The following is a 23,223-nucleotide window of genomic DNA, read 5'->3' as shown; positions in this document are numbered from 1 at the left end:
GATGGGTACTCAACATATAAATCCCTACATATAAATCCAGCCAACAGGGATGCTTAATTAGGTAATACAAGGAAGTAAAGTTTACTAATTGTTTTTTTTTTTTTAGTAGACAAATAACAACCTGTAATAAACAACATTAAGATGATTAATCATATTTTGGGCTTGAAAGATTCAAAATAAACAGAAAAACAACATAATCTACCATAAACCAAGCTGTGTTGTAAGCTGGCTATGTGGCAGATGTGGCCCTTGGGTTAGTTCAGGTTGCTCACCACTGCCCTAAGTTAGCAAGCTTCTAAAGATAAAGCGTTTTACAGCAAACTTAACTGGGCAGAGGACAATAACTGTGGCCATCACATGTATCTCCACTGGAGAACAACACATACTATGAAGAGTTATCAATCACTACTGGGTAGAAAACATCAGGAGAAACATAGATCCATGTTCTATTTTATGGATTGTTACAGATGGAAGTGCTTTTCTTAGTATAATTTTTGTTTCTATTTTATAGACCCATAAACTAGATCTCACACTTATGTCCAATGCTCATCATTCATTTTCAGTAGTTATGCAGTGGTCATAGGCCAAACATTTGACAATGACGCAAAATGTTTTGCGCCATTTCCTGAATTTTATCCTGGATACTTTCTGGTGGTTTACCACAAAGGAACACTCTTCAAAGCAAAGACGAAATGAGAACATTTTGGATTGCCTACATTTTGATGCATAAAACAAACATGTTTACAGGTTACTGCTTATGAAAGGTCACTGCTGACAAGTATTTGCTTCTAAAAAGCAAGCACGTATTATCACTTGAAAGGCATGCGTTTGACTGTATAGTCACACATGTTCTTAAAAGGAAGCACTGCGTTCCAAATTTCAAACATGACTGTTTTTAATGCTGCTTACCTGTCCCTTTCGGTCCCGTGTTTATATTCAGGCTGCTTGTTAGACTTGAAACAGACATCACTAGGCAAGGCCTTGAAGGATGGGGCTTGGTTTCCATGACAACCATGATCTGGGATGTGTGGACAAAAATGTTCTGGAAAAAAGACATTGCTCTCCAAACATCGTCTTGGCCTGGAATCTCCTGGACGACAATAGCCTGATCCTGGTTACTGCCTTGTACTTCAGAAGATAACTCTGTTGTACTTGTCTCCTGACAGGGAATAGAGTCGGTGGGTGAATGTTTGCTAAGACCAGAGTCACAGTCGGGTATAATCTTCTTCAGGAAGTCTTTCATCTGTTCCAGTTTGACCAGGGTTGGGTTCATTTTTAGTGGTCTTGCTAGTTCTACATTTAATTCAGCTGTATAAATAAAAAGGAAAAGAAAAAAAAAATGTATTTAGCCACAATCTGTTATTGTTTGGAAACCTTTCCCAATTCTGTTCATCATTTATTTTATGCAGACATGCAAGATGGTGACTAGGAGCAGACACTTTAAAAGGCTTGGCTATAATTAAATCATATTGTGAATTTAACTCACAGGAGTCTTTTAGTGGGTATGCTAATGCACACCTTGTGGGGAATCAATCTCAACTGAAATTGTTTTCTGGAAAACGTTTCCAACAGTGCTGTAATGAGAAACTTTCATTTGTACATGATATAACTTATATTTATGATGTGAAACCTGAAATACTATAGAAGAAGAGATGAAGACACAAAACAAGTTCTTACTAATAATGATGCTGGCTGCTTGTTAGAATATAATGAATTCTGCTAGTTACAGTCAGTAATAACAATATAGTTTATTATACTGTAGTTACATGAAAACTTCATATCCCATATATATATATATATATATAGTTTAAGTCAATTGTTTACATTTTAAGTTGCCTGCTTCATAGTACACTACAGATTAATGGCCAAAAGATTAATCTTTTGAACATTTTCTAGTTCTAACACTAGCTAGCCAGTGTTAGCTAGTGTTATTAAGTGAAGAGAGTCCAGTTGCAAACACAACTTACAGTATCATTAAAATACAGTAACAATGTTTTCAGTGTAAAATTCAGTACCGATCCAAGATTCCCTATTTTGGTAGCACTGCCATCTTTTCAATTCAGTAATTCCTGCTTTAACCTTTTTTCTTTTCTTTTTATTTATTTTTTTATTTTTTGGTTAATTTGGTTAATTTGTTCTGTGGCCTCTTATCGCCAAGATTTTAGCAGATTCACTCTCCAGATTACCACAATAGTAGCCGCTGCTCTGGCTCCAACTGCTACAGCCTCACATACTATTTGTAATTGGAAGCCCACTGTTTTCTGACCTTGTAACCCCCTCTTCTTGGTCAATATGGACATTGGAGGCAACTGGCTGTGCTTATCTAGAAAGCATTCTACAGATCAATAAAAACTACTTGTGATTTTAAATGCTATAAAACCCTCAATGAATATACAGCATTGATTTTCCTCTAATATCACATCATACTGTTTACTGTCTTATGGCGGCAGAACATACTACATATTTTCACCTATACAACTTTATAGTCAAGTAAGCTGCACAGTTTACAATGCTGGGTGGAACAAAAAACACAGCGATACAAGTATGTCAGGGGAAGATACCAAATTATGTGTGTGGTTCACAAACCTACATATTAACATTACTAAATAGAATAAAACTAAAGTGAAATGAGTTTTGTGAAAAGTCAGGTTTGTACATTTTAGGGGGCCAATACTATGATCTGCCATGGTTTAGATTATTAAAATAGACTCCAATGATCTACACAGTGTCTAAATACTACTGCTCTTAATGTTAATTCAGCCAGGGTGATCATTGACCCGCTTATTAACATTGCTACCTACAATAAAACATACAGTGAAATGAGTAAATCAATTAAGATCCACTGATTAGCTTGTTAAAATATATCCCTCCAATACTTGAAAAAAATAAACAGAAGAATACAAATTAAACCCATGCAGAGTGACATGACTACATCTGAAGACCGTTTACTCATGTTTAACGTCTGACTTCCTATGCTATAGATTACAAAGAACAAAATATTTTTTTAAATAATTCTTGCCAGTCCGTTTAATATAGCCTCTGTTAAAAATAACCTTTTGTGATTGATTATTGCTCCTGACAGTCTAATCTGGCTGTCTAAGAATACATAAGAGTACCAATAAGAGTATGGGCTAGTGGTAAAGTTTCAAGACAGAAGGTTGTGCAAGGGTTCTCCCTGTGCATTTATAGCTTTGTACATTTTATGTACTCCAGCTGCCAAAAGAGGCAATTACTATAAACTGATGTGCATTAGGGCCACATAGACCTTCCTCTCAAGTGTAATGATTATAAAACTTTTAACCTATTTTTTCATTTATTTTTTTGGTTCGCCAACTGAAAGGCAGCTACGAATGTATTTTGTCAAAAGGCTTCTAGGTTCAAACTATTTTAGATACAAAGAAAATGCGGGTGGCATATCATTTTCAGTTCAGTTAAACCACAAGAAAGAGCTCCAACATCAAAATGAACAGCCCATATACATTTTAGCGTGGTTGTTTTTTTTTTTTCTTTCTGCAGTGATCTGAATGTTTTAAGTTTGATCCCTAATAAGAATGACTTGAAACATCTACTGCGGGTTACGGTTGTTGCAGAAGTCCTATGTGTTGTACATTTACCAGGCTACCATGAGATGTAACAGCACGTTGTGATGTTATCTTTGTTATCTGTTTGATTGTTGTACTCCTGTATATAGCACAGCTGACCATGCTGTTTGAGGCTTGTTACCACTTTGCATATGAGTGAAATTCCTTGTCAAAGCTGCAAAACAGGTTTTGATCAGTCTCAATCACAATCAGAAACAACATAGAATCAGAATACAGAGTTGGATTTACAACAGCCTCTTTCCATTAGGAATGCAACAGGCAATTCAGATAGCTTACACAGAGCCCCCTTCATCAGTGATACTTCTAGGTATAAAAGGACACATTTGACAACGATTAAACAAACAAAGCTCAAGTACAACATATATAATATTTATGAACATGACACATTTTAGGATTAAATGGCTGATTTAAAAGGTATCAAGTTTTGCTGCAGCTGCAGTTGGGCATTACAATAAAGAGGAGAAGGCGGCAATCTGCTAGTTTGGACCAAAGAATGGACCCTGAACATTTATGGCATTATATAGTAATGGCCTGGTCACATAAAGTTCCACTAACACTTCTGTCATTAAACAGAAATTGATTGCAGTCACACATTCTAGGAGCCAATACTAATAGACATATGTAGCCAGAACCATATGCTGTGCTTTAGTGCAGTAATCCTGGTTTTACTAGTACTGGTATTATTTTTTTTTTAGTATTTTCCATTAAATGGCTGGATATTTCACACTGTCAAAAAAAAAAAAAAAAGCAGTAAGTTTCACAAAGTGCTATAACCCATGCCATGGATGTATGTGTAAAATCTGTGCTACAGGCCACCATTTGGAAGAGAAGATGGGCAACATTATCAAAGCAATTACTACTCTAAAACTAATAAAATACATCTTAAAGGGAAATCCACAATTATATTTTTTAACTTTCATTTCTATTTTAGGATTTCTGAAGCGTCCTGCGTACCACCTATGACTCTTCGAAGTATCCTTAGTGGTATGTGTACGCCTAGTTGAAAACCTCTGTGATAAGGTATTGAAGTAATTGCCCTAGCACTCAGTAAAATAAACACTTTAGTAAAGTAAATACATTTTACTTAAATACCAGAACAAAGACCGCTGTTTCAGTAAACGCATTTGTCTTTTGTGATCTGTGTTTACTTAATGACATTTAACTCACAAATCTTCTATTAATCAATAAATCAAAATTGTAAACTAATCTTTTTTTAAAGCCCTTATTAGAATACATAATAAGTGCAAAATTAGCATGTGTTTCAAAAGGTCAGAATCACTTCCAAATAGGTAAGCCTTCTTTTATTGCCACAGGCAGCATTCCGCCATGTTTATTCAAATTTTCATTAAATGTTCAATTTTGCATTGTAACAAGCAAACAGTTATCTTGCTATAAAACACCCTTTCCTGTTTTTATTTATATATAGGATTGACCAGTATATATAAATCAGAACAGGAAAGCATCCGTGTAACTGGAGCTACAGAAGGCAGCTTTTATGAGGCTTTATTAACAAGGTGTGACTTGTACAAAAAAAAGTCTCCTGTCTCAGTTACAAATCCTGCTTCATTTAAAAGCTCATTCTCAAATGGTTGAATAAATACTTAAAGGAGGTGATATCATAGGGTGCAGACCTCTCCGTCCTTTGATATCACCTGATATAATTTCCTCGGTGTCTTTTACTTAGCTTTGAACTGATGCAGCTGCAATGGCTGTCTAACCCTATTATATTGGGAATTTAAAGTTGTGTTAGGTGTTTTTAATATTCAGAGTGTATGATAAATTATTAAAAAGAAATATATGGAGGGGGGACTCAGGTACAGCATTTCCTTCTTCATATATGTACTGTACCTAATTACTTAATTGAAAAACATGGACTGGAATTGGTTGAAAAAACCACAAGAGGGTACACCCAACTGGATGACCAATTCAATCTTACTATCTGCCCCTACAAATGTATTGCCACTTTCTGTGGGTATATGGTACAAATTTAGCAATACTAAAAGAAACATAAGAACATAAGAAAAGTTTGAGAACGAGAAAAGGCCATTCAGCCCATCAAAGCTCATCCCTTGTTAGCACACCACTTTTCCATACTGGGGGGAACTAATTTAAAAAGCACAGAATCTAGTCTTTTTTTAAACGTTCCCAGTGTTTTAGATCCTACTACTTCACCTGGTAGGCTATTCTCTGTGTAAAAAAGTGCTTCCTACCTTCTGTTCTAAACTTACTTTTACTCAGCTTCCACTTGTGACCTCTTGTTTTTTCTCTCTCTGCTAAATTTGAAGTAGTGTCTCTTGGGTTAACTTTATCTATACCATTTACGATTTTAAAGACTTCTTTAAAAAATTCCTCCCTTCTTTTTTCTAGGCTGAAGATATTTAATTATTTTAACCTGTTCTCATAGCGCATGTCTAAATCCTGGGATCAGTCTAGTTGCCCTTCTCTGTACCTTCGAGTGCAATGTTGTCTTTTTTGTAGGGCTGTATTCAAAGGTTAGAAGGTTTGTTCGCTAGACAGGGATTCACTGTGTTTTTTTTTGTTTTGTTTTCCCTGTTAACAAAAACTGTTTGACACTGTGTGAATACTATAAATCACACATTAAATGTCACTCACATGCAAAATGTGATCTTCTGATTTGTATAATGTATATTACGTAAACAAAAGTTGTATTAAAATCCACTACAAAATCTTTATACGTAGCAACTCTACATGATGCCGCTGCCGTGTATGGAGCAGGGTATAGTATCCAAAGAACTGGGGCGGTACCTATAGCGTTTATAGTGCTTCAGTAAAATATGTACTGAATACCTGGTGTACAAGACAGTGTAAGAGACGTGCTATGGTAGAATATGTTTGCAACATACAAAATATACGCTAACACTAATGAGAAAACTGAGCATCGTCCATCCCTCCCGCCCTCCAGCTCGGGTTATCCAGAAGCAAACCTTTAATTTCTTAATTCGCCATCTCAACAGCAAAGCGTTGTATAGCGTAAGCTGTATTGAAAGAAATGTCTCGAAACCCCTCTGCTGTCTGCTATTGAATGCAAACTGTGCAAATGTCTCGTATCATGGAGGTTTGTAGTATTTTTAATTTTTTTAAATGGGCAAGGGGTGAAGTCAATGTGAATCGAGTACCATATCCAGTGTTTTTCCGGTGTTTATTGGCAATACACTGATTTAATTTATTTTTTATCGGGGGTTTTTATTGGTTAAAACTGCAAATCAGAAGCCCTAAATATAGTCTAACATTCTATCGGTACGTTTACATGACAAAGCGTTTTCTAAAAACTGAATCAGAAAACTGATTTTCTTAAAAACGTCACTTTTCTGTGTTTTCTATGATTAACGATAGAAAATCTAATTAGAATTCAACTGTATACATGGATTGAATTTTTTGGAAAACACAGGATATTTTCGCATGCAAAGTACTGTTGTAGCCTAAGTACGATTTGAAGACCGGACATTTCTGCGATAGAACGGAGACCAATCCCATATAGTGCTTTATCGAAGTGTCAGGTCTTAAATTCAAAGATTTCTATCCTATACCTCTATTCAGATTCCCCACAATGTGCAATCAGCCTTTGCAACAACTCACCCTGTTCTATATTACCAGTTTCTTTTGCAGACATTATTTTAAATTACCACGTCATTTTAAAGCTGGAAAACATCTGCTGCTTCAGTATGGGCTATTAACAAATACATACGGCCAGACTACAGGGGTCGCTGGTGCGCGGTGAGCCGAGGACACCCTGGCCGACCTAACCCTCCCTCCCCCCGGACGACGCTCGGACAATTGAGCGCCGCCCCCTGGGAGCTCCCGTCCACGGTCGGCTGTGGAATAGCCTGGTTTCGGAAAACTGACTTTTGGAATATTCCGATACATTTTCCAAAAACTATGTTTACATAACTTTTGATATGGGAATTCTTATGCTCATGTAAACTCACTGTATTTTTCTTTTAAATTGCCTCACCACATTGGGGAGATACTTTTAATGATGACTCAAAGTCCTCGTCTCCTATATCCATCCCGTTCATTTTACACTTATAATGTGGATTGTTATGCCCCATATGTAATACTTCACATTTCTTAACATTAAAATGACACAAGTTTGCCCAGTTACAGAGAAGATCCAAATCCCTTTGAATTAGCTGGGCTGTGGATTCAGAGTCATTCACATAATGAGGAACAGTAAGGGTCCAAATACATCCCCCCAATCTGATGTTACACCTCTCTGTGCTTTCTGTTTTTTAACCAGTTCTGTATCCAATTACATGTCCTCCCCTGTATTCCTGCTGTTTTTTATTTTACTTACAAGTCTTTGATGTGGGACTTTGTGAAAGGCTTTTTGAAAATCAAGATAAATTATATCATAAGCGTTGCCATCATCTACATTAGCTGTAACATCCTCAAAAAGGTCAAGTAGGTTAGTTAAGCAAGACCCCCCCGTCTTCTGAACCAATGCTGGCTTATCCCCTATAATGCTGTATAAATAGTCTTCAAGGTTACTTCTTAATCTTGCTTCCATCATTTTGCTTGTTACGGAAGTTAAACCAATAGGTCTATAATTACCTGTGTCTGTCCTCTTTTTAAATAATAGCACAACATTTGCAAGCTTCCAGTCTTTAGGGACTTCACCTGTTTCTATAAAACTATTCATGATAGAAGCCAGTGGTCTACTTATTTCTACCCTTGTTTCCTGAAGCACCCTTGATAAATCTTATCTGGGCCCGGTGATTTGTTACTTTGTAACTCCTTTAGCTTATTTAATACTGCTCATGACCTGTATGTGCGCATTTGCGGCATATCATTTGTACCATCTCTGGATAAAACATTACAAAAATATTTGTTTAATACATCAGATATTTTGCAGTCCTCATAAACCGCGTTATCATATTCATCCCTTAATATAGTAGTGGACAACTGAAATGAATGGAAGGGCCGCATGTGTGGCCCTAAACAGCCTTGAGGGTCACTAGATACATTCACTGACTAAAATATAAGCAATGTTACCATTTCAAATGAATAACAAAAATAATGAATTGTAATATTTGTTCAGTTGTGACCTTTGGAAGACCATAGTTTACACCAGGTTTTTGAAGCCAGGCGTAAGCAAGGCTGATCCAGGCACATCGGGGCTCAGCCGAGAGATTTCTATCAGTCAGTCTGTTACAAATTTTTCGCTTATTTAATCCACTGCCCTATCCACTTTTTGAAGCAGCAGGTGTGTTCGACTCTCTGATACCCTTTCCACCTACTGTTGTCACACATGTATCAGTGTTACTATCGCTAACTGAAACCTTCTTTTCCCAATTTCACTGCAGTAAGTATAAACTTACTAATACTAACAACAACCGTCTCCTAGCAACAGACCTTGCAGCAACCCGACAAGCGGGTTGACTTGACTATTAAAGCGTGTACAGTGTTAAAGAAAACATTAGTTTTCGGAAAACACTGTCATGTAAACCTACTGACAAAAAAGAAAAATTACAGGTACATTATTTAAACAATATAGTAACAACATTATAGGAGCCAGCCAACATGGCTTTTGAGGCAAGTACAAAATGAATAGTAATGAAATAGAGGAAGCTATGTACGAAAAGTGGATGAATCTCTTAAGCCAACTAGACAGTGCAGAGAAGCTATAAAAAGGCAAATAGAATGTTAGGTTATATAGCCGAGACAGCTGAATTGAGATTTAGAAAAGTAATATTAAAATTATACAATGCACTGGTACGACCACACCAAAAATACTGTGTCCAGTTCTGGTCCCCATATCATAAGAAATACATTGAGGCATTGGAGAGAGTACAGAAGAGAGCAACACGAATAATTCCAGGATTGAAGGGTATGTCATATGAAGATAGACTAAAAGAGCTGAATCTGTGCAGCCTAGAAAGAAGGAGTCAGAGGCAACTTAACAGAGACATAATAATAGAGCTATATAATTGTCAAGGGGTTTAACAAAGTAACTGCTGAGAATTATTTTTCACAGGTCACAGAGAACAGAACCAGGGGTCACATTCAGAACTGAGGGGACAAGGAGCTTTTTCACGGAAATGGTGGTGAACCATTGGAACAGGCTGCCGGACAGAGTTGTTGAGAGACTACCGGATCCTTCAAGAATAGACTGGATGCTGTCATGAACAATACTGTATAATCCTCTCTGTGACCATAATAGGATCTTTAGCTAGTCACTTGGAGGAAGGGTGGTCCATTTAGCCACGGATTCCCAGGGGTTTAATTTCCCCTACTAACCTGGTTAGGGTTTTTTTGTTTTTCGTCTCTTGAGTGCTAACAGACCACGCTGGCATCAAATCAAGCGAGCACAGGTGGACCGAATGGCCTTTTCTCGTTCTAGAATTTCTTATATTCTTAAAACATGGGGACGTGAAATGCTATATTTTTACTTTTAAAATATTGGAAGATTTTTTTAGGATTATGTTCATGCAAGTCATATACATCTGTTTTTTGGTAACTGCTTGTTAAACCTGGTATTTTTCATTGTAGGCATATACTTGTCCTGCATGTCTTACATTAGAACTTTAAATCTGTTCCATTGAAATTCAACGGTCATACCCTCCAATTTCCCTGCCCAGTCTATTTCTCTCAGTTCCTGTCTCATCCCTTCAGTTAGCCTTTCTGAACAATTAATTTAATTAAACTGTGTAGTTATGGATAATATTTGTTACAAAAACATATTTCATATACTATGAACTGCTTCACCGAATTTAAAACAATTACAAAATACACTTTTGTAAAAAAAAAAAAAAAAAAAAAAACTTCATGTTTTATATACTGTTTCTGTTCTAACTACACTACACCCACACATATATATTTTCATAAGAATACTGTTTTTCCAATAATTATTTTTCTGCTAATGCATAAATACAGTATAGCACACGCACTGTCATGCCCCTCCCCCTTAAAAAAAGAGGTAGAATAGATTTAAAATGGTTTAAGCAAATAATCCATAGTTAATTTAAAAAGTCTGCACTCTGCTCAGTTCCCCTTCTCATGTGTCAGCCCTCATTAAATCTAAATATTCAGAGATCAATGTCTGACACTATGGTTAACAAAACTGTAAAAGCTTGGATCAAGTGGGCACATTCCCTACGTTTCGATATGATGTCATACATAGCGGCCCGCTGCTGAACCTAAAAGAAATGCTATTTCATTTATTTGGGTTTATAATTTTTATTATACTAATAATATGTATCTGTTCTCATGCTTGACTCCTCTTGGTAGGTAGCCTGTTATAAACGGTTCTGTGGGCCAACGGCTTGTGTACTGAAATTACGACATTTTTAAACAACTTGCAGAAGCATAATGGTTTCAATTTGTTCCAACTAATCTATCACCTGTTGGAGTTATTGCTCTGGTGTATTTTTTTTTTTTTTTGTTGGTAGCTGGTCTTTTTCTGGGTTTTTTAAGATAGCTGACCCCTTGCAAATGGGGCAGAGTTCTGTCGTTTCAGATCTCAGGTGGTTTGCTATTTTTGCAGAAGTATACCAATCAAAACCTCACACTGAAAGGTGAGGCAATAGAGAGAAAGCAGGTGAACAGGACCTTGATATCCCTCTGGATAGAGACATTGCTACTTCAATTCCCAGCTTATTTCTCTTTAGCTATGATATACAGGGTACATGTAGAACATAGTGGTTTTGAGAGAACTCCAGATATACATTCTAAGGTCAAGACTGCCTGGGACCTAAAGTATAAACTCTTAAATAAATAAATAAATAAATAAATAATCAATCCAATATTGCTGAAAATCTTGGCGCTAAATAAATAAATAAATAAATAAATGCTGTTCTCACATACAGAGATGCAGATATTTTACTTAAATGTTATGTGTGGAGGAGCTGTCTGGATCTGGGGGTCTGACATAATCAATGATAAATTTAACTTTTTTATCTGCCAAAATGTTTTATTATAAGAATAGTTTAATAAATATCCATATTCATTGTTGTTTCATGTACCTAAGTATTATAAATATTTAATATTCCAACTAAAATTGCCATTCTTTTAACCTTTCTGTTCACAATAATGGCTAAATATGACACTGAAGAAGAATATACAAATGTGCACCATCCTATTTATGCTATTTTATAATTCATATATTTCCAGTAGTAATGGTATTCTACATATTTTATTCAGAATTCTGGTACCCAGAACACAGCAAAAGAAGTTACAGAATTTCAATTCAGAACAGAAATCATAGCATCTGTGTGTAATGTAGTGATTGACAAGATGTATGTCTAGTACAGCCCTAACAGCATGCATGCTTTGGCTCTTCCTGAGTTGTGCTGACATATGGAAGTAAAGCTAACTAGAGTTACATTTAGCCTGAATGCTGGGGTCATCAACACCCACAGCTCATCTTTAGAGTGTCAGGGGATCTCCAACATCTGCAAAGGAGAAAGAACCTCAGTTTCACACCTCACCCCATGGACGGTGTCTCCAGCTGCACACACACACACCACACTGGAGTGTTGGTGGATGGAGTATATCCAGGTTTTCCCAACACAGGAATCAAACCAGCAACCTTTTGGCCCAAATGCAGATGTGTTATCTTATCATACTAACAGAAGAGATGCTTCTTGTATTTTGTATTTGTGTTTAACGCTAAGTCCCACTTTTTAAAACCGAGAAAAATACATTTAAAGTTTCTGAAAGGATGCCGTTTTAATAAAAGTTTACAGTTTCTTGCTCTAGGAACTAGAAATATAGGTTTGAATTAGCAGAAGTCTACTGTACTGCAAAGAAAAGTCTCATTGACACATGAAACTTCAGTTCTAAGCACATATTTTAAGTCACTTACAGTACAATACTTTGGTAACTTGAGAGGGCATGTACAGGAATTGCAAGATGGTTTCAAATATTAGCCAAACGAGTGATACTTTAGTTATAATTTTTTACAATGGAAACATCAAAACTAACATTTAAACAACAAATATTTACTTGAGAAGCCTGTACTTCCTCATCTTTTCTAAACCCTATTCTCACAGGTCCAGTAACGGATGCCTATTTTCACTAGTGTCCTATTACCTAAATCTGGAAGATATATACGTTTTTCTAAGTCTGCCACATACTCTACACCGAAAATAGTTCATTCATGTGGCAAGAAGTGCATTAACGTATCCTGTTATTTTCATTTAATTAGTGGTTTCCAGGTCTAGCTACTTAACTTTGCAACAGAAGATGGGAAGGTTTTTTTTTTTGATCTTAGGGAAGTTAATATAAAGTGACAATTTGGCTTCCTGTGAGGTGGAATCAATTATTGTGTTTTCCAGTGGAAGAACATCAGCTTATCTCTAAACTGACAATCCCCCTCCCCACAATGTGTACAATGTTCGCTTTATACAGTTAGGCCAAACATATGTTTTTATTTTTAGATTTGCAAATTACTTCAGAAAGAAAGAAAGAAAAAAGGTACAGAGCAGGATAAAAAAAGAAGAAACCCAAATCAGCCTTTTGGCTGGGGACAGGAGACAGGGAGGCAGGATCCTGCAGACTAAAATGTATCATGAATGTGTACTCTGTTACAATGTCTTAACCCTACGCAACACTGCCTCCAGAACACTGGACATTGTATCAGATGGTAATGATGGTATGCAAAAGTTGTTTCAGACAAAGTGTACTTTATGCAAGTTTTTACTCCACCACAACCTTTACAATCAGATCGCTTCATTACCGTAGGATATGTCTCGATACACTGCAGCTTTTAATTTCTGTAGTGTCTGAAATAGAACTAGTTTAAGCAGAAATACATTCCATCACTATAGTGGACTAGATGAGACAATAGTAAAAAGCAAAAATGCCTTGATGTATTCAAGTATCCGAGAATAAAAATCAAAAGAAAGAGAACACACCTGAGGTATTTTTTGCTAATGTAAAGAATTCAGAATGTTTACCTTCTCGTACAATTCACTTAAAATCTAATTATTGCTTGATTATAATATTCATTTTGGTATCTTACATAGATGCCTCCGTCTAACAGTTTTCCATTAAAAACACAATTTCCATTGTACCCAAGTGTGCAGGCCGGAGGAAGTTCTAGGCAAACCAGAGAGCTGCAAATTTAGGGGGTGGCAAATAAAAAAAAAAAAAAAATGAAAGCAAGGAATCTGCATTGTGAGAAACACTGCTCCAGAGTTGAAAACAAAGTGATTCTAGCTGGCAATTGCTAGGAATACTGCAGAAATGCCAGAAAAGTATTTGAGGGGTCTTAAAAACAACGTAGTACTCATTTTTGTCAGCAATAAATCAGCTTTTGTACGCTACAAAATATTCTGTATTAGAAGTACATGAAATTACTTCTGAGCAGAGCAGCTGAAGGCAGCACATGTAGGTGGAAGTCTACAAAGTAGCTTCAGCTAGGAGAATTGTTGGTTACAGAAATATTTTATGGTTTAAAAACAGATAATGAGACATAAAAAAGAAGAATATATTTCAAAATAATTACTTTTTAAATATATTTTATCAAACTGTTGTTCCTGTCATTTCAACTGGTCAGGTTTGGTAGTCTTTCTATTTAACGAGACGATGATGATCATGACAGAGGTTATATAGAGGAAGGACAGAATAAAGCAGGGAGGAAATGTAGGCCTCCAATAGATGGGTAGGTCTCCACACATTTGCACTGAGTAAAGAAAGAGGAGTCCAAATCTGTGCAGATCTTTTATCTGGGAAGCATATTCCTATTTGAGAAACATCAGAACCTATCACTAAGATTATGGGGTCTATTATAATTAATTTAAATAATGCCGGCTTGAAACCTGCACTAGTGTCAAAAGAGGGAGCTTTATGGTGCATACAAATAAACGCAACTTAAAAAAAAAACTTAAATATGTAGGGAAGTGCTTACACAAAAAAAATGATATGTACAAAAATGAATTACAAAAGGAAAAAGAGATATGAATTCCACATTGCTACGGACATTAAATCAAATTGTCAAGAGTTCTTCCAATATCACAGCTGCAACAGAACAGTAAAGGAAGAAGTCAAGAGTCTATGGGAGAACAGGGTAACCATAGTACAGGATGATAAAGCAATGACAAATGTATTGAATGAATAATTTATACAGCTTTTTCACTAGTGAGGATGTCAAGAACATGCCTCTGGCTACAGACAGTACACATGCTACACTACATGCATTTAGTACAAATCAAACAATAGTACTAAGACTACTGGGGGCTCTCAAGACCAACAAATCCCATGGACTGGATAGCACCTACCAAGAGTAAAGAAACAAGCAAAATTATCTCCAGCCAATTGTAGGAAAGACTAATCCTTATAAACCGGTGGGGATCCAAGATACAACAGTACATGCACTTGGATATATAGCTAGTTAAAACAGAGAAAGTTGAGAGTAGTTCTAGTTGGGGCCATGTATTCAGATGGGTGGAAGGGCTGGGGGAGTTGAGTTATTAGTTCTGGGTGAGGGAAGACTTGATTGCAGTTCAAGTCTTGCAAAATTCTGCTCAGACACCAGGATCAGAGGACACCGTTGGAAATTGTGTGGAGACAGACTTAGGGTAGAGGGTAGGAAAGTTTTTCACATGGAGAGTTGTAAGTGTAGGAATGGGTTATCAGCCACGTTGTCGCTGATGAATCATCGGGTTCCTTTAGGCACTGAAAACATCAAGTTCTGGCATCAGTCAGCTACTAGGCACTGGGCAAGCATTGGTGGGTCGAATTGCCTACTCTTGCTTGTAACTTTTCTATTGTTCGTGTGTTCAAGTGCAGATATTAGTACATATGCAACGTTGTGAACCAGAGGAGGCCATTTGTCCCATCAATGTGTGTACGCTTCCTATAGTACGTCTCCTACCCTCTGTTCCAAGTCAATATCCAACTGGTCTCTGTTATGCACTTGAAAAGGTGACTTAAAACATCTTTTCATTGTATTTTATTCTATTTATGAAGTTAAATAAATCACCTCTGGGGGTAAACACTAGTGGAATGAATAAAGTGAAACAGATCCACCAACTTGCTGTAATCTTTCTGTAATCATTCAAATATCAATAGGTTTTTTTCCCTCATTATTTTAAATTGTTATAGTCTCTTTCAGTTAGAATCAGAAGTTTAAGGCCTTAGAAGTTGACATATGAATGTTTTAAAGATGGTGGTGGCATTCCCTAATACTGTCTGTGCCTTGCAATACTCAAGATCCCTGTTTCTAATTTCTGAAAGCCAGCATCAAAGCGGAATGCAGAACAATCACAAAAGTCCTTTTTAATGGCATTCTTCATGAAGAAACAAACTAAATTAACATGGTGAGAGGACATGTTGGAATACATAGCAGTCTGCTTCTGTTACAGTGCAGTAGATCCACTGCATCACAGCTATTTCTGCATCAAACAGCTTTAGGACAATATTGTTAAGTATTCTGTGACACCCCCCACAATATAACACAAAAGTAGAGCTTTGAAATCAATCATGCTTATGGGAACCACTAGGCAATAGACTTACTACAATTCTAGTTATTCCAGTCATTATAACCTGCCATTATATTCACTGGTGAAGAACCCTTTGAAATAATAGGGCATGAAGACCTTTGCCTATACGCCTGTACAGTTCCATAACAGAGCTGGAATTGTTTAATGAATTTAAAATGATGGAAAGTGGATTAATACTCATGCAACCCTCCTAGTGCCAAGTTGCAAAAAAAGACTTCATAGAGTGTCCATGCACACAAGTGGTATGGCAAGCATCATTTGTAACATGTTTAAGAGGTGATGTGGTTTGATTCCATGAAAACAAACGCTATCTTAAAATCTGCCTTTTACAAGAACATATTGTTTTACTCTTTAATTACTGTTTCGATGCACATCACTGAAGGCTGTAAAAATCCTGCGCAACAAAAAACTATCCAGGTAGGGTCCTGCATAATACTGTTTGTCTTAGTGTTAAACAATTCATTTCATAACAGATGGCTTTTAGGTCACAGGTCAAAGTGAAGGGTGCTGTTAGGTTTTGCCCAAAGAGTTTCCATATCCTTGAAAATATAAATGACTGTAATTAGATCAAATAGTTTATGAGATGTTATCAGTTGTAGGTTAGGTGGTAGCGGCCTTCCTCTAGAAGATTTGAACTGGGACTCTCATAGTATGAGTTTACAACATGTACTTAAAAATGGCACACAACTGATTATAACACAGGCAGTAGCCTCACTGTGTATAAATATAAATAAAAATGTGTACTGTACGTGTTGTACGAGATCATTATTAACACTGTCACTTGTTTCAGAAGTCGTTGTACTTTTGCAAATTTTTTCACCTTTTTGGTGACCTATACCTTAGGGAATCTAGTTTCTTTTCCCTGAAGTTTCATTTTTTGTCATACAGGTGATACCTCCATGTGAATCTTGTGGTAACATGTCCCTTTATTTACACGCAGTGAGTGATGAAGATATCAACAAAGCGCTGTTCTCACCTGGCCCGTTCAGGAAGTCTTTGATCTGAAGGGAGAGGAGAGGAGGTGGGATGCCAGTTTTTGCATCAGCCTCGCCTGCTACTGTCTGCAACCAAAACACGTTGTAATCCAAAGCTTCCGGCAGCATCTTCCCTGGATCTGCAGCAAAAAAGTAACAAACAAATAAGTACCAGAGCTGTCATGACATGAAGGGGGTCTCTATCAAGAGCAGTCAGGAGATATGCAATCAGGTAAGGAGTACCAATAAATGAAGGCTTTTATTTTAGCACCATGTGTAGGTACAGTATATCTAAGGCTGTTCTGCCATTATTGTAATGCATAAAATATTCTGAAACTTTGATTACATAGTGTTTTCAGCACAAATATTTAAATAATAATTAAAATATTTGTGCTGAAAACACTATTTAATCTAGTGGACTGAAATACTGTTTGTTCTAACAATAGTTTACTAACATTATGCTTGCATACATTTGCAATGCATTCTAGAATACTTAAAAGTTTTAACGTTTTCTACTTATTATATAGAGCTCAGTGGCACTGGAACAATTTTTAAAGTGGGGGTGCTGAAAGCCATTGAACAAAACTGTGATCCCTGTTTATGATGGAAGCCATGCAAAGCCAGGGCTGCTGCACCCCCAGCACCCCTAGTTCCAGCGCTCCTGATAGAGATTGGATTATGGTATTTTATATAATATACGATGGTGTTTTGAGTACTATGAAAGAAGTGCACATTATTCAAACAAATGTAACCCCAGCTTGCTCAAGCAAGCAGGTTATACACAGAGTTTGTTATATTTTCTGATTGTTTGTAACACAAACAGCGGCTATCCTGGTCTCTGTGTGAAATGTAAGCTGATATTAAAAGTTTAATTTCAATTACAGTACTTTATCTGTATTCACCGATGCGGGTAACATGTTATGAATAAGAAAAGATGGTGATTTGTGTCCAGAGTACAGATGATTAAGCATATGTTTTTTGGTGTTTGGTATTTTTCACTCAAATTCTTGCCTAAAAGGGTTGTGAGACATGATAAAAATACATACTGAATGACGCTAGCTGAAATTTATAACAACATATCATAATGGAATGAGCACAATTGATAATATGACAAATTATTCCAAGATGAGTTTCTTAACCGAGGAAGCTGTTGTGAAGGTCCTGTTAGGAAATGACACCTCTGTGCAATCCTGGCTTAACCTTGAACAGCTTGTATTAGGCAAACCAGTTTACATATTTTAACATTTTATCTTACAAAGATTGAAAAAAGTTAACAAACTCAACCATACCATGCAACCCAAGGAAGAAATTCTGCCAAGTAATTTTTAGGTCATGAATATTTAAGTCTACTAACCCAAGACTGTCAATACTATTTGAAATATAAATACTGACATAATAGACCTGTCTTTGGGTTTGAGTCAAACTGTACCTTTTTCTTTTTTTTTATTTAGTAGTCGGCAATTAGGGTTTTTTTTTGTAGTTTTCTCCCCAATGTGTCCAATTATTTTTGTTTAGCTCAGCTCACCGCTACCACCCCAGCGCGACGAGCGGGAGCGGTGAAGACCTCCGAAGCGTGTGCCGTCAGCCGACAGCTTTTGTTTCACACTGCAGACTCACCATGCAGACACCCAGAGCTACAGCGCCAGAGGAAAACGAAGATCTGGGCAGCTTACAGACAAGCCCTCAGGCGCCCGGCCTGACTACAGGGGTCGCTGGTGCGAGGTGAGCTGAGAACACCCTGGCCGACCTAACCCTCCCTCCCCCCGGGCGGCGCTTGGCCAATTGTGCGCCACCCCCTGGGAGCGCCCGTCCTCGGTCGGCAAAGGAATAGCCTGGACTCAAACCGGCGACGTCCAGACTATAGGGCACATCCTGCACTCTACGCGAGTGCTTTTAATGGATGCGCCACTCAGGAGCCCGAATATGTACTGTAACTTGAGTGTATCTCTCTGAAATAATGCAATAGTGAAATTAACTCTGTTGTGTTAAATGCTTTTTAGATACAATGGACTACATTCTCAAAGTTAATTACACAAAATCGTCATTAGCGCAATTTCTATCTGAAAGAAAAAAAACACCAAATAAAATTCTAAAAAGAATAAAAGAAACAACTGAAGAATACTTACGAGTACCTAAGTTAAAAATCTTAGTTCTTTACATCTGGTTTGGTATCTTTATGTTTATTGTGTTTCTCCTGTCTGAAAAAAAAATGTGCTAATGGCGATTTAGAGTAAATAACTTTCAGAATCTAGTCCATTATATCTCAAAAGCATTTAATACAACAGAGTTCATTTCAAATCGCTTTGAGAATTTAGCCCAATATCTCACCTGAACATTTGTAGTCCATGGCTACACCTTTTAACACAGTGTCAAACACTGAGAGAGCCAGTTTCTGTTTTCTGTGGTGACAGCTCAACAGCAGGGAAGGCTGGGAAACCACCAGGTAGAGGAGTGGCTCCAGCATCAGGTCACTGGTGCCTCTGCGCCCTGGTTGCCTCACAATGGTCACTCCTAGGGCATGCCTGGCTGAAGACCTGATAGGTGTGTGCAGGCTTTCCAGGGACAGGTTACCAGCTGCCTTGCCGCTGAGCGAAGATGTGTTACTGTTTAGGAGATCATCAGCAGTCAGTACAGAAATTCCCAGCTGGCTGGATGGGTTTTCTAGGGTTACATCTGACTCATTATCTGACATATTCAATGCACTCTTGCCTACTTTCTCGCACTCTTTCTGTTCTTGTGAAGCAGCGCTAGGTTTGGATGCGGTCGTGCAACAGTAGGTCATGAGGGAGACACGACTGGCTGTGACAAATATGTCAAAAGGAATGAAGTTGAGGTTTTTCACAATGGAAGATTTGCGCAAGGGCCGTGCGATGCGATGGTGGCTGGCCCCGCTCAGCTGCTCGATCTGAACAATTCGAATCCGAGCACTATCGCTGCCGAAGCCGCTGTCCTGGGCCCTGCTGTGCCGGGAGGAAGTGTCCACACCTCCTCCCCTGTTTGAGGCGTTTTTTTTCTGCTCGTGTTTAGAGACCTGTGGATAAACAGAAACAGTAGTAAACTACCAAAAGAATAATGAGGAAAATGTGATTTCTAGAGACATTTCATTGTTTCCCTCACAGTGCTCTGGTATTTAATCAAAGCATTTTTAATAAAAAGACTGGATCTGTAGCTATTTTATTATGGCATTCAAATTAAAATCAAAGTACAAACTACAATTGCTGTAACGTTTGAATAAAGCTGCGGTTTCCTGGCTTCAGATTTACCATACATTTTTTGTTTGTTTTAAAACTCACAATGACACCATTCAGAGAACATGACTAAAGTAGTATTTCTGGTCACTGCATTGCACAAGGAAAAATTACACATAACACTCCCTTCAATTATGCTATGTCTAAATGGAATACCCTGCGAGACAGAGAACTGTATGACACAGCTCATATTATTATCTTGACACAGCTAAAGCAAGAAAGCAATACAGCTCTAATAGAAATACTATTAAACATTTATATTTACATCAGACATGTAACAGTTCTGCTATAAACAGGAAGTTTGTACAAATTTATTATCAAATCTATTATAATCTATTATCAAAATTATTGTCTTAGGGTATCCAGGATAGCTACTAAAACTACTAGTACTATGAAGAAGAATTCAGTCAACACTGTTTAACAAAGAACAGTCCCTTTCAGCAGACATCAGTCATATTTCAACAAATAATGCTTTTCTTTTTTTTTTTTTATCATAGAGAATGTTTGTGCAACTCCCACTTGTTGAAGTGCTAAAAATCAGAATCGCCTCTATAATTGCTTTTGGAAATCTCCACTGTTATCTACAATACATGGCAACCAGTCAACCTGCTGGCAAGTAGCTATCTGGGTCCTGAACAGTGTTTTCTTCATCTCTTACTTCATATTTTATGTTTAACATTACACAAGGAGTGCTTCATCTGTTTAAAATGTCCTTGGCAGATCTCTTGCAATGCTTCAGAGAAGTGACCCTAACATATTACATCACTTTTCTGATGGTCTCATAAATTAACTTGTTTCATGCTTGGCTGTCATACATACATACATACATATATACATACATACATACATATATACATACATACATACATACATACTGAGCTAGCACTTTAGAATCGCATGAGTTTAATCAGAAACACTAATAAATATCAACATAATTCTTACCATCTGTCTGGATCGTTCTTGTTTCCTTGTTATAACAGCTAAATGTGATACTTTTAAATCAATTTAAAAAACGTTATCTTTTATTTCTTGTGTAATCCTAGTTCTCCTATCATTGTAATACAATGGAACTTTTGTAATCTCATCCGCTTCATTAAGTTAAAATGCAGTGTTATGTTTCTCTTTTAGGGAAAATTTGTGCTAGACACAATAATTAAGTAAAAGGGATTCATTTAAAAAAAAAAAAAAACACTTCAATTTAAAGGGTACATATGGACCTTTTTATTTTATTGTGTTACGTGTTCCCATGTGTTGCTACAACTGTTTACGTAAGGTGTGTGTATTGTTTTAATTTCTTTTTTTTAATTTTTACCACTTTTTTAAATTTTTAAATTGCATTCTCTGCCTCAAGATGGCTTCCCATGTACCTGCATGGACCTCTCAGAAGTACATTTCCCATCATCCTCCTGCTGACATATGTAACTGAGATGGATTTACCAGTGAGCAGGAGGATGATGGGAAATGTACGTACTGAGAGATCCACGCGGCTACATGGGAAGCCACCTTGAGGCAGGGAATGCAATTTAAAAGTTTAAAAAAGTGGTCAAAATGTTAAAAAAATAAATAAAATTAAACAATACACACACCTTACGTAAACAGTTGTAGCAACACATGGGAACATGTAACAATAAAATAAAAAAGGCCCTTATGTACCCTTTAATATTTCACACATGCTTACTGTTATGACTGATTTTACAAGGAATGCATTGACACTATCTTTTTTAACAAAATGACTGACACATATGGCACTGTTGTGACTGTAAATCAATTACAGAAATGTTAGGCAGAAGTAAGTCTCCAGGACACCAAACCACATGACATATATAAAGCCCCGTAATAAAACTAAAATAAAATGATAGTATACAAAAAAAAAAGAAAACTGTTTATTAAGTCATAAAATGCTGATAAATGTTTTACCTATACCTTAGGAATCCAAAGTTTAATATACAAAGGTTTCACCTTTAAGAAAACCTGGGAAGTTAAATGTTTAGCAAACACAAAAAATATTATAATTGGGAACAGATTTCTGACAGGAATGGAAGACGAGTGACATTAGGAAAGAAATTCTGCTGTCTTTTTGGCACAAAAGGCCGCACTGGGCTGCCATGCACCGAAATCCATACTGTGTAAATTCAACAGTGACATCCATTAAAGGCTAGTGCTGTTGAAGAAAGCCCCCTGGCTCTTTACACAATCCATTTGATGTGAATGATAAAAGTTTTCTTTAATTAGCTACTGGTGTGCATTAACATGATTATGATTAAGCAATAAAAATCTACTGTACATTGCATTTCAGTGTCCTCTGCCCATATGTGTTGCATTACAGCAGCTCTGAGTGTGCTCTCTCTGCTACTTTTCAAGATCCAACCTTCTCTTAGAGAGAATCAAATGTGTGTGTGTATATACACACACATATATATATATATATATACACACTGTATGTTACATAGTATTGCAGAACTTCAGGCATATATTAAATGCACTGGCAGCACATTAAACAAAATGCTTGACTTATTAGATATTTCCTATTTTAAACAGTGTCATCAAAGGCTAAAACTGAAATCCATATAAAAAGCAATGCAGAGCTTCCACAAAGAGTTGTGCCAAAATCCCTGTCCTTTCCAACTAATGAGAAAAGGATGTGTACTCTTTATATTCGAATGTAAGATTTTCCGAGCATTTACATTAGGAAACAAGGATATTTGTTACATATGGTTTGTATTAAATTAAATTGTATTGGTAAAGAAATAGCTTAAAGGTATCTGGCAAATTAACTACCAGTACCTCAATTTCAAATCTATGTAATGGATGCAGCAAAAAGGATTTAGCAAAGCAACTGCAAATAAAAAAAAAAAAAAATACACATTTGCGTAAATATTTATAACATTTAACAAGTTCTCTTTAGGACTTGTAGCATATACAACAAGGCCGCATA

At 36.7% G+C, this 23,223-nt stretch overlaps 1 protein-coding gene across 2 annotated transcripts in view; it reads right to left on the bottom strand.

The window, feature by feature from the left end:
* Positions 1–23,223, bottom strand: part of LOC117394303 (intermembrane lipid transfer protein VPS13B-like) — a 370,657-nt gene that overhangs the window by 84,787 nt on the left and 262,647 nt on the right. For both annotated transcript variants that reach the window (XM_033992431.3, XM_033992429.3), the window contains exons 34-36: positions 19,369–20,071; positions 17,043–17,180; positions 910–1,308 (exon numbers count right to left, since the gene is read on the bottom strand). In XM_033992431.3, coding sequence (XP_033848322.2) covers positions 910–1,308; positions 17,043–17,180; positions 19,369–20,071 — 1,240 coding nt within the window. The remainder of the gene's footprint in view (positions 1–909; positions 1,309–17,042; positions 17,181–19,368; positions 20,072–23,223) is intronic.

Source organism: Acipenser ruthenus, chromosome 3, assembly GCF_902713425.1.
Source record: "Acipenser ruthenus chromosome 3, fAciRut3.2 maternal haplotype, whole genome shotgun sequence".
Classification (NCBI taxonomy): domain Eukaryota; kingdom Metazoa; phylum Chordata; class Actinopteri; order Acipenseriformes; family Acipenseridae; genus Acipenser; species Acipenser ruthenus.
This window is presented reverse-complemented; position numbering and strand designations above follow the sequence as displayed.